The following is a 13,467-nucleotide window of genomic DNA, read 5'->3' as shown; positions in this document are numbered from 1 at the left end:
ATCCCCCCCTGCCACCCCCCAGTTTTAAAATCCAGATAAAACACTCCCAGGGGAGAGACAGACACTACATTTAGGTCGTTAAGAGCTACGAAGTGGTCTCCACAAAAACTGGCTCACTCCCTAAGGGGCTCTTACAATATTACGATACCACAAAAGCCTTCAAACATGCTTAACTTTAAAATGATTTTAAATACGTTTTTTAAATACATATTTTAATATACGTTTTCATATCAATTACCGGCTTATTTTATTACAGCACACGTAACCAAAATGGGACTAGGTGTCTCTTCCTGTTACTACTAAAGGGAGGCTTTATTAAGAACAAAAAAATTCAGCTCCACTTTAACTGTATCCTTACATGCCAGAAATACACATTAAATGGCAGAGTCTACAAAACGAAGAAGCCCAGGGCAATTAACATTTCCCAGGGGTCAGAATCACTGCTGGCACAAAACATGAAACAAAGTAAAGAGACGGCAGTGCAGGGACACAAAGCAGAACCGGAGAAGTGGCCCTTCAGCTCATACCATCCTGCCAATGCTTAAAAACCATTTTGTTTGGACACAAAGTGACTGCTTTCATTTGCCCTAATAATAGCAATGATAATAATACTTACCACACTTAGACTGACGGGGCTGTTTGCCTTTGGCACTGGGAGGCAGTACAAAGATTTTAACATGTCGTTCAAGTCATTTTCCTGTGGAAAGGAACAAAGACAATATATCATTCCATGACCACTGCTCTCAACTACAAATTCTACAGCGTCCACATACACACATGGAAAACAACTCGCAGATCTATGTTTAACAAGAAATTCTGAGGTCAGAAATTGCACATTTGCCCTACGACAGTCACCCACTAATCTGGCAACTGGAATTCTCTGTACACGACTAACCAAACAAACATACTACAAAAATTAAGTGTCAAATGATGTAATTTTGCTGGGCCACAAAAGAAACAGACTCCAAGCGTATTTTTTTGGGTTACAGTTTATAATACTCTCGTTTATCAAAATTTGCACCTAAACAGTGGAACAAATTCCAAAAAGAACTTCGTTGCACGTACTCAATCCCATGCAATAATGTGCACTGGAATTTGTGATTTCATTGTAACTGAGAAGTACAATTTGTATTCGGACAGGAAGCATGCCAAAAATCCCGAGGATTCAAAAATATTTCTACTAATCTATGACTAACTTCAGCTCATTTCCAATTGACTGATGGTGGAGAACTTTTCCTCAAACACACTGGACATTTTTTGGGCTGCTGGCTTTGTCTAAGAGCACTTACACAGCACAGCCCCCATAATGCACAGCACAGCCCCCATAATGCACAGCACAGCCCCCATAATGTGACTTCCTAAATGCAAGCCCCAGCCACGGGCTCCCGATGCTCACACGCTTGGTCAATAACACATCCCGAGGAAACACTTAATTAACCCTGGCCTTAAACCGCGCTGGCTCACGTCTTCCCTCATCTATCAACATCACTTTTCTGTTAAAAAAAAAAAAATTGAAAGAGGAGGGGAAAATCTTCCAGTGCAACACTTGTCATAGACTATGGATTTAAGTCAGAATGAATCCTTTCATTTCTATGTGGCTCTAAATCAGTGTTTCTCAACCTGGTCTTTGGGGACCCCCAAATAGTCCATGTTTTTGCTCCCTCCCAGCTACCAGGAGCTGAAAGGGAGAAAAAAAAATTGGGACTGTCTGGCAGAGAGCTGGGATGGAGCAAAAATGTGGACCGTCTCGGGATCCCAGAGGATCGAGCTGAGAAATACTGCTCTAAATGATAAAAAAAAAATTGCATCCTACGTTATCGCATAGTACCTAAAAGCACTCCAGAGACTAAGAAACCGGCATTTTGCAGATGACACGTACCAATTTTGGAAGAATCATGACACCTCCGAAATTTTTTCTTAGGTATAACAACACTGTGGGCATTCTTAAACTTACACGAGGTAACAGAGGATTACACTACACTCTAATAACAGCAGGTATAAAGTGCGCAAGGTTCTCCCCCAAGCTGACAAATCACCAAATGCCATTTGTTTATAAATACAAGCAAACAGAAATTGTAAAGAGAACTAAAATGGACATTTGACATAACGCATTATTCAAAAGCAGCCCAGACAGCAAAACCAGATTAGTGCGTATCGGTAACATACTTTTTACACCTTCCAGCTGTATGTAAAAGAACCTCCCTTTGGGATCAATAAAGTATAGATTACCTTTTTCATATCACAAGCGAATGACGCTCCCAGCTGTGAACTTACAAAACACTTAAGTCGAAAAGCACTTAAAAAGTTACGCACTTTTGAGTTAACTGTATTCTTCCTTCATCATTGTGAACATCATCCGAAAAAGAAGGCGTGGCCACGCAAGAAGTATAATTAATACATCAAGCATGAAAAGGAGGTTACGCCCTCAATGGTCCTGGCAACAAGCAGAACGTGGAACACGGACTATTTCATTTACATTGTGATCCTAACTGAAATCCACAGAAAGACTTACTTTGGAAATGAAAGCAGGGCAGCATACCCTACTATGTCATTCTCCAAGACACGAGAATTCTTAGCCGAAACACAAAATGTAACAGTGCTTGAATTTTGTGCAGAGCAAATGACATACCCAATAAGTTAATGTAATTAAAATCTCCGAAATTTATAGCTCTGATTTAATGATTCCTTAAACTTTTTCCTCAAATACAGTATGGTTACAATTTTAAGATCAAACAACACAAAACTAGATAAAGTGCCATAAATTTTTCAACTTTACTGCATGTAACCCAAAACAGAGAAACCAATTAGTATAATAAAATGTACATTAATTTCTTCAATTATTCATTAAGAGCCATTAATTGTTAGTCACTGCCACTAAAAACCCACACCATCTAGCCCATTAAGTAGACTATAGCTGACTAGTGCCCTAGTCAGGTAACTCCGCTGGGAACCCGTCTTAATGTATGTAAGTGTGGGCTATGTATGAACTGTATGTAAGTGTGGGCTATGTATGAACTGTATGTAAGTGTGGGCTATGTATGAACTGTATGTAAGTGTGGGCTATGTATGAACTGTATGTAAGTGTGGGCTATGTATGAACTGTATGTAAGTGTGCAAAAATACAGGATGAAATGGAATTCAAAACAGTGTTTCACGATCCACCTGGAAACATATGATGCATTCAGTATGGGCCAGCTGAAGAACATCAAGATGAAGGGGTCTGTCTGCTCCACTCTCGCAGGGGTGCAGCTACATGCACTGCAGCTAATCACTGCAAGGACACGCTACTGCTTTTGAACCTCTCTCTCTCTTTTTTTTTTTTAACTCATTTTAATTGAAACAATTATTTTTTTTAATTCACCAGTGTTATTCACCTACTAGGCGTGTTGACAAGGCCAATGTCACTTGAATCATGCTTAATGGTCATATGTTTTGTATACGCTTCTATATTTCTATATATGCTGTTGCATTATATTATTCTTATGCAATTATGTAAATTATTCTTATACATTTTGAATTGTAGCATACATTTACAAACAAATGCTAGAAATGTTAGAAAGTTTTGTTACATGTTCAACTTCCTGAAAATGGCAATATTGTATTTCGCCAAGTAGAGGCACCTGGCTTAATACAGTTCTCCGGAGCATAACGGAAGTCAGTGGCAGGATGTGCTTCAGAGTCACTTACGGGCCACATGCCCATATTTTGGTGTTTCTCTGCCCAAAGCGTTTATCTACACTTAAACCCCACACTTTAATGATGGGATAACATGCTTAAGTCAAAAAAGTATGTATGTAAGCGCTTGTTTCACTGAAGTGCATGGGAGAATCCACCCGTCAGTCTACAAATGGGGTTTATAAAAAGGAAATGAAGCTCTTACTACACCCAGCACCTTTTATCATCAGGACATTTTATATATACAGTGCAGCTACATCACACACTACTCACACACAATCAGATTATTCCAGTTATACATTTCTTGTTATATGAAGAATAACAGAGCTGAATACAACTCCCCCCCCCTTGCAAAGTCAACACCACTGGTGACCTCACACGTGTATTTAGGCTCCACACAAACAGCAACAATCTGCACTTTTTAATTTTTCCCGCCTCTAAGTTGTCACATGAATATTTTTAATCACTCTTGCCACTCTAAGCCACACACTTTTGCAAAAAAACAACTCTAAATGGCAGCAGGTTTAGCAAAATCTAGACGGCATTATGGAATATGATATATGTAAAGAAATGTTTTCATTAAATTATATGTGCTTGCCGTGGGGTGGGGGTGGGCTGCAGTGGCATCACACAGAGCTACTATTACAAGGGAAGTTTACCTGCTGAATGGATAAACTGTACAGAGGCCAATTAAACCCATTCGTGTATCAAATGAACCTGAAAGTGCTCACCTGGTGTTTACATAAGTAGTCTGCCAGTGTGTTCAGCAGCTTATAGTAAATCTCAAACCATGGGAGATAACTGAGGAGAGAGAGAACATTTCGCATTCAGTTACACAAACACATACATTTAGCAATTTCTGTCTTTAAAACAAACAAAAAATCTTTTGACCTTTTGTTGGGTATGAGTTTAGTTCTCTCCATAAACACCTTGACACACCCTTGTGATTGCAATGGTATAGGACGACGAAAACGAAAACAGGAACAAACATATAATTATAAAAAAATACTGTATGAGAGCATCAACCCATTCCATAAATGTTCGACTCAAAACATCATCCTTCATTTGATATCTTGACGGTTTCACGGGCTTAGCTCGTATCTGTGCTGCTCTCCAATTTGGCCTGGTATCGGATCATTCCAGAGGAGTTACATCATACTGCTCCCGATTAATGTACAGTTAAATCAGTGGTATGGAAAAAAAAAATTCCTGTCATTTCTGTACATTTAATAGAGGAGCGGTTTGCTCTTGCAACAACACATAAGTAGGCCACTGTGCTCTGCAGTAAATGAGCACAGATTCTATTGTTTACAAGCATGTTGCTCCCAGATGTAACGGCACAAGGAGAGCACACTTGTGCATGACGCACTGATGAAAAAGGCTGGATTTCATTTATAAAACGCATTAAAACACTTCCCTCTTCATATTAAATTATTTTTTGAAATGCCCACAATATTACTGAATATTTTGTGCTGGGGAGGGTATTTTTCTATTTTTCAAGAGGAGCTGTTTTATTGCTGCTATTAAAATCTGATTAATTTGCTGTTTTATGTTAAGCAAAGTTTCATACCCACAATCAAGAAAATACAACTGATATTTTATTTAGCTATAGCATTTTATTTCAAATTTGTCTGGTGCACGTCTGTTCAGAAAGTCTGAATAAAATGTTAAAATAATGAAACTTGGTACACAATTTGGTACACAATTTGGTACACACATACACACAGTCATACACATACACGAGATGTTACATTACAACACAACAAAAGCGAACATTATTTCTAGGGAAAAATCACCCATAAAGGAAAAACTGAAACCACAAAAAAATATTCAAAATTTTGACATACATATTGTGATGACTATCAGTCGCATAGAGGCTTATGACAAATTCAATTTTGTTAAAAATCAGTGACGGTAAAATACGAAAATAAATGCAAAGATGCAGAGGCATCCAGATTCTTAGGGTTTGGAAAACGGACCCAGATCGTTATCTAGTCCCCGCCCCTCCCACATTTTAAATGCAAGGCTATTGAATCTTGAATTTAAATCCTTCATTTTTCATTTTGAGGGGGTCTTTAAGCAAGTCTTCCCCCCAACATAAGCTCACTAAGGCTCAAAGCCTTGAGTCATTATACTCCTAAATGAAGGGCTAGTAAATCTTTTGTTTTAAGGCCAAAACAAATGATAAATTACTGGAATATGAGCAGCGAACCTTAACTTAGCAAGATATCTACAGTGAAATATACTGTGGAGCTCTGTTCAAATGTAACATATTTCTTCCATAAGGCTTAAAAGTTCCAACACTCCTACTATTCACTTGTATCCACAAATCATGAACATTTATCATCTTGAAGTAGGTTTGGTGTCACAGTCCCTCCTGCACTTTCAAATACACACTGTTTCAGTACTACATAAAAACACACACACACACACGCACACACACACACACACACACACACATATCCAAATCTTTTTGTGGACCATTCATTTCCATAAGAAAATCCCTAATCCCAATCATGACAACCTTAGCCCCTACCCAGCCCCAACTTTAACTGTAATTAACCAAACAAATACAAGATTTTGATTTTTAGTTTTTTTTATTGCAGTAACCAATTTTTATAATATTGAGTTTCCCCTTGTGAGGACCCTATTGTGGTCCCCACAATGTCAATATAAGATTTTTATCACATTATGGGGACATAAGGTCCCCTCAATGTGATATATACATGACCCACATGCACACACAAACAGCTATCAGCCAATCAAAAAGGAGCTCACCCTATATCTCTCTGGGGGCCTGTCAGCCGCCTGATGATATCCTAAATTCCAAGTCACTCATTTAAAGTGGGGCTTTAAACTTCATGCATTTTAGCTTAAAAATGACCGAGCTGTTTTAATTTGTCATCCGATTCTCGGTGAAATTTCATAAGGCCTGGCATTATATATATCCGCCAACTTGAAAAAATGTATTTTAACCGAACAGAAGAGATTATATTTTTTCGCTTGAATTATGCATGTACAATAATACAGGCAAAAGCCTGCTAAATACTTAAAATACCTCAGTGTCAGTTTCACAGTATCGCAACTTTTACATATTCTATTATTTTTAGCATCCGGTACAACGTCATTATAAATTTTATAAATGTGACTTCTCCCCCTCCTTGAAACACAGTACTCAAAGTCTTTAACACAATATTATCTTTTACATCTTTCTTTTTTTTTCTTTAAAGAGGTTTTAAATCACTTGTTATAAAGGGACGTTTTCTGGTAGTCTGCTTGCACCTTGTTACCAATTCTGTCTCAGATCCGATTACACATTTTTTCCTCCCGGGTCAAAATGTTAAGCAAAGAAACTGAGGTGTTTTATGTGAAACTGCTACGGGACCACTTACAAAAAGATGATTTGTAACAGTTCTCCAAATCTTAGCAATCAAATAAAAATTGTTGGGGGGGGGGGGCATTGGGGGTCTTTTTCATCCACAAACTTAAAAATGTCTGGGGGCCTTTTCTTTCAGTGCAAAAGAATGACAGAAAAAAATACATATAAAGTGTGAAATGGAAACATTTGCCTTTTAAAGTGGTTTTGCCTAAAGGGACCCCAGCCTTTCAGCCTGCGGTCGAGGCGAACCACCACAAAGACCCGCCCATGTAAAAACTGTCCCTCTCATTAGGGCATTTCCTGGTGGAAGCACAGGTGACAAGTTCATAGTCCCCAGTGCTTCAACAATCAAACACGGAAGGACACTTTAATGGCTCACATTTACATTGCGCCGGATAAAAGTCTGTCTTTTTCATTTTGTTGGCAAAAGATTTTTTTGAGATTAAAATATACATTATCTGAATCAAAAGGAAAGAGGAATCGCACAGGATTTTCCTGCTGGTCCTCCCATCTCAGAGACGTTGCTGTATTTACAGGGCAATTAAATGGCATTTAAAGACTGGTACAAAACTGGCACAATTTATCTCACGAGTCATAATCAAAATTTGTGCAATTTTAGATTTCTTACATTATAAATACATATTTTATTGTTCGCTACATATTTTTTGTTAGTTTCCTTTTAGTAATCAGCTGTTTCTAAAAAATAACAGTTGATATTGTCAGCATATCCTTTTAAATGAATTCAATTAAAGACACACAACAAAAATAAAGAATCAGGGCAGGGGGGCATAAAATTCAATGCCTTTTTTAAAAAGCATTTTATAACTTGCATATTTTGATTTATTAATCTGGTAATCCTTGCAAGCTACTCAAAATGCATAATGCATTTTATACATCATATGTCAAATGAATTACCATGTAAAAAATCAGCGAGGGGGACCTTCTGCTAATTGGCAGCGAGACGCGCGCATAATTATCCTCGAACTGTCTCTACCACACTTGTGCCAGTAACCACATAACGAGGGAAAAATAAAAGGCTGTCTTGGCTGGACTTGGAAAAGGAATCTGGACAACAGTTCATCAAGAGAATGGGGGGGCATCTGTCTACCAGTAGTAAGCAATAATTTTATATGTTACATCTAGGCAAAACACTTAACCTTTTAACAATCTTTTAAAAATAAATGAATGAAGGAACAGACAGAAATGTCTATTTCTCTATATTCATTTTACACGTATGAAACAATTTTGCTACCAGCCTGCTATTTAATGTCAAGCAGCTGTCTTTGAGCTAGATATTGTATAACAGTCAGTCACACAGCATGCAGCGACTGTGTATAACTAGGGCTTTACAGAGAATTCTTGAATAATTTCCAGAAATGACAGTAGCACTTTCACAATTACATGCAAATTTACATTTCCCTGAATTGAAGTTTGACTAATTAAAGTGACTCATTCGTCTGCATACCTGAGAAGGCAAATGCACACCTTGCAGCCCGAGGTCAGACGGCAGAAGCCAAACCTTTGCTTGCTTTCAATGTCTGTCAGCACAAAGGTAAAGTTCTGGCCGACCTGATTTTGGGAAACCCTGGAAATATAGAAGAGAGCAACAGGAGGGGGGAGGAAAAGGAAAAAATTTACCTTTTTCCAATGTTTTTCAAATATCACACAACGACATATTAACCTCCTAACGCTCTTGATGGTCAGACCAAAGCATTAAACGTAACTGCAAAGTGTAGTATTAATTTTCCATTCATAATCCAATTCTCTTCATAACCCACATATAATTAATAAACTAGCAAAACTTCCCTATATTGACAAACATCCTAACGTTAGCAACTTTTTCAGAAACCTATTACTAGAAATACATCTTGAGAGTTGCGTGAATTTTCCTGCGCCCACTAGATGGCAGCAGTAAAGCTCCAGCAGAAAGCAATTCCCCGCCCCCCACAGAACGGCTAGTGGTACTAAAACGACTATTTACTATGTGACAAATGTACTCGGCAAAGCCTGTTTAGTACGCCAATAGAAGTAGTGTTTATGTTCGTAGACGTGCAGCCCCCCATGGCGGAACTACACGTGTTAAAAAAAAAGACTTTCCATTTTACTATACTAATTTATTGCAACTTATGTTGCCATATCTTAATGTCAAGTTCAGTTTTATTTGCAAAATCTCATTTAAACATAATTAAGCCTTGCATGGAACACCATTCAATAAAAATGGGGGGAAATACGGAGAGCATTCACTGACCACAATGCAATGACATTGCGGTTTTTAGTGAGATCTACATACACGAGGCATTTCATTTTACACGGCTAGCTAAACATGATCCGGGGCGGAGACTTACCGTTCAACGTCAAAAGGGAAGCAAAACTTGGGCACAGTCTGCAGCACTTCCTGCGGGGGGTGGGGGGAGAAAAATATTTAAACTGTAATTTGACAACCACGTGCGCAGTACAAATAATCATCGTAATAATAAAAGACTGATGGGAGTAAAAAGAGCAAGGTGCCATTTCTGTGGTATGAGTTTCAAAATAATTAGCCGGAATTAAGTTTGTGTGTCACACATGACGGTCAGAGCGGAAGACGACGGCGGTGATGCCAGATTGTGGTGACCATGTCTCGGCAGCGCCGGGAGTAAGAGGCCTAGCCTAAAGGGTATTACTTCCTAACACCTCCCTAGCGACACTCCCTTCAGCAGCAGCATATGGATTTTACAAGGAGCGCCTCACCATATGGGTTAGCTAAGTCTGCCGGTACTCGCACCGTAGCCTGGCCGCGGGGAATTTCGCCTGATCCCTTCTTGAGAAATAAATAAATTGAGCCACCAGAGTGAGAGAATCGGGGGGGATAGTGAAATAGGGATGAGTAAGGCAAATGAAACGGAGGGAGGCACTGAGAGGATTTCAGGGGCTGGTGACAATACTCAGCGGCACGGCGGTGCATCAGCGTCCCGCATGGCACGCTGGGTTACTGGGCGGCTGCTAAGCTGTCATACACACGCACGCATACTAGTCGATACTGTTATTAAAAACTATTACGCATGTGCTGCAAGATGTTCGCCGGCGCTATGCTCCTCGCGATACATATGGCCCAAGATCGGCTTCTGTATGAAAACAAGAAAAAAAACACACTCTGCCAGGATGAAAATCACAGTTTCTCTTTCACCATCAAAGCCATCCATTTGTTAACACTGAGCGCCGCCCTGGTGACGCCGCGCACACCGCGAGTGCTAGGGGATGCGGCCAGTCACGCGGCGTAGCTGCAAACGCAGTGTCGGCGTGCGCACAGTGCACACAGCTCCCTATGGCCGTTTGGCATTATCAGAGATATGAGATGTATAGTTTACAAAACTATAACATGCTGATAGGACTGTGAGGAAATTAGACACATGATTGTATGTAAAACGCGTGAATACTTAAAAGTATGAGTACTGCACTATTTTCAATGGGAAAAAAAGTTCCGAAATTGGTAACTCCATGCTTAAAAAGTACGCCAGACTTTCATTGGTCTGCGCCCCAGCTCGGTTATTAATTGCATTATCAACGAATTCATTTTAGCACTGCGTCACCTCAGCTGACGTTTCGAGTGTGAATCAGGCACTAATTAAGACGCCTTCCTCAAACCGGCAGCTTAAGGCGTAGGTGATCAAGCTGCCGATGCCGAGACGGGCGAACAGTGCAATCGATAGTCTTCCACTCCCGTGACCGCTGCAATTGCGTCCGTTTGTTTTTCCCTATCAATTTCCTTGAGAGGGGAAAAGGGATATCAGACGCTGAATAGATTTAGAGCTCACCAGAGGCTGAGGGCTAAGTATGAGGATTAATTATTTACTGTAGAGACAGGGGTATCACTCAGCAAGACAGCCGGCTCGTTCTGCGGAGCCCCCCACAGCCGAGGTCTGCAATCACAACCCCCTCCTGCCTTATTTATGTATTTAGACAAGGGACTTCCTCTGGAGATGCAGCAGCTCATATACCAGAGCTGTCTGGAGACTGTCCCCAGCACTGCAGTTTATCATCTTGAAATTGGGAAAGGTTACAAGCCACATGGAGAGGTCCCACACGATGAACACCACCCACTCTGAGCTCTATGGCCGGTAACTGAATATGTTATATAACGGGTTCCCTAAAACAAGCCGCAGTTCCGTTTTGAGTGTACACCCAGGGTAAGTGTTAGTCAGTTCATCATTCTGTCAAACGTGCTTGGGGGAGGTTGGCCTCCCTTCTCACCCCTCTCCCTACTGGCTAAAATCCTCCCCTGAGACTCCTGTCTTTAAACCTCTACTCTTTAAAATGCAAGCAGCCAGCAGGCCTATAGACTGCTGTATAATAGGTGTAGAGAGAAGAAGTAGAAAGGGAACACTCTGTCTGTCCCTCTGTCTGTCCGTTAGGTCCAAACAGACCAGCACCAGAATCTCTCTCCATCTCCAATTAGACAACACGCCTCCCCACATCCCAGACATTTCCTACCAATGCCAAGCACACTGTACAGACAATGACAACGAACCTACTTTACATGACATTTTGAAAGGCCACATGTTCAAACACAAAATGGAGGAAGCCACCCAACAAACCTACATACACAGTTCTACCCAAAGGATGAAAAAATGAGGATAAACATGGTCAATGCAATAATATTAATAACTATGTCAAACGTGTTGAATTTAGAACAATAATTTGTTACTATAGGGAGCAGGGAAACACGTGGTCTTTGGTTAAAAAAAAAAAGCTTTCAACTGGAGATACTGCAAATAGCTGACATGGCCATCAAAATAACATCTAGAAAGACGGAAAGAAAAGTATTAAGCTAGTTGCCCGAGCATCGGTTTGAAACTGCGGCATATCTCTCACTTCCCTGCTGCTGCAGAAATATGTAGTCCGCATCGCTGCACTGCTAAATGAATAAACAAAAGCACATTTTCATGTACAGCACTATCTTAACCTTTACTCTAGATGATCGTGCTGACAATGCATTGTCAGATGAGGAAAAGTCAAGTCCATTTTCAGTATGAATATGGAATCCGATCACCAGAAAAAAATCACCTTACTCATAGAGGAACGACACACTGGTAAGCAGGAAGTTTGACCTTGTTATATAACCATACTGGGAAAAGCAGCTCTTCCACTTACTCCTTACTTAAATAGACTTACTACTTTATCCTAACAATGTTAGAATAAATGTTATTAGAATATTCACAACACCTACTTACATAGTGTTTTTTCCTTGAATACGCACCTTTTTGTATTTATACATTTTTTTTATTAACAAAAGTTCTAACTAAACACTACCTCCGTACCTACAGGCCACAGATACCCTTCAAAGAGGAAAACGTTTTACAGATCTCAGTGGAATATGGTGAATGGAATACGACTGGTGTTTCTATAGGCCGAGATACAATTTCAGAGATACAAGATACAATTTCAACTTCAATTTCAACAGCCAAAAGTAATTAAACACCAAAAAACAGAATGGCGACATGGCTACTGGGGTTTTATCCATTTGGCATTAGGTGGGGTTCATTTGCAGCAAGTGCATAGCCTTGTGTTGGGGGGCCTTATCACAATATTGAGCTCCACACTGGTGCCACGATTACACATGACTTTCCTACTCAATTGCTTCTTTCCTCCATACCACACAATAGTGTCATGCATTCTCTGGAGTGTGACTAACATCACGTCACTAAATATAACCAGAATGTTGCAAAGAAATAAACAAGGATTCCCAAATGGAACCAATTGTGAGAAATTTTGTTTTTCCCAAAAACAATTTCGTCTTCAAGACGAACCAAATAAAAACCTTTCACATGCTTTCTACGCCCAAACATTCCCTGCACACATACTACCACTGATCACCCGTGATCACCTTCCATGAACAAGGCATCTCCACCAAGCATAAAGGTCGGTATGCCTACATGAGCTACACAGCGGGGTCACACTCCAAAGTGACCCAAATGCTTATACAAAACATGTTATTACACAAAAATCCAAATATGGCTGTCAGTGTGCACTGACACAACACATCTCCTACTTTAACATCACAACGTTTATTTTACGTGGGCCAGCCCACACTGCCACAATGAAAAGGATCAACATCGGCAGTCCTATTGTGTCCAAATCATTCTCCTTTTCATCCCAACTGTAACCTGCTGCACCATGGAGAGGAACCAATCAAGCTCAGTTCAACATGGGACCGGACTATGAAGCAGTGCCCCATACATCACAGTATTGACCACTTTCTCCAACATTATATAACCACAACTGATCAGTATGGGTAATGTAAACAAATTATGCGATATGGGAAATACAATGACAATGAACTTCCTGTTTGGTGCAAATGCAAAAAAGGAACTTCCTAGTACACAGGCCAAAACCAATTTTGCTTTAAGGGTAATCCATGATGATAAAATATGTGT

General features: G+C 39.9%; 1 protein-coding gene across 5 annotated transcripts in view; it reads right to left on the bottom strand.

The window, feature by feature from the left end:
- The window catches only part of dennd1b (DENN/MADD domain containing 1B), a 73,337-nt gene that overhangs the window by 35,332 nt on the left and 24,538 nt on the right, over window positions 1-13,467 (bottom strand). For all 5 annotated transcript variants that reach the window (XM_048976110.1, XM_048976109.1, XM_048976112.1 and 2 more), the window contains exons 4-7: window positions 9,400-9,449; window positions 8,520-8,639; window positions 4,407-4,476; window positions 617-697 (exon numbers count right to left, since the gene is read on the bottom strand). In XM_048976110.1, the coding sequence (XP_048832067.1) occupies window positions 617-697; window positions 4,407-4,476; window positions 8,520-8,639; window positions 9,400-9,449 (321 nt within the window). The remainder of the gene's footprint in view (window positions 1-616; window positions 698-4,406; window positions 4,477-8,519; window positions 8,640-9,399; window positions 9,450-13,467) is intronic.

Source organism: Brienomyrus brachyistius, chromosome 15 (assembly GCF_023856365.1).
Source record: "Brienomyrus brachyistius isolate T26 chromosome 15, BBRACH_0.4, whole genome shotgun sequence".
NCBI lineage: Eukaryota > Metazoa > Chordata > Actinopteri > Osteoglossiformes > Mormyridae > Brienomyrus > Brienomyrus brachyistius.
This window is presented reverse-complemented; position numbering and strand designations above follow the sequence as displayed.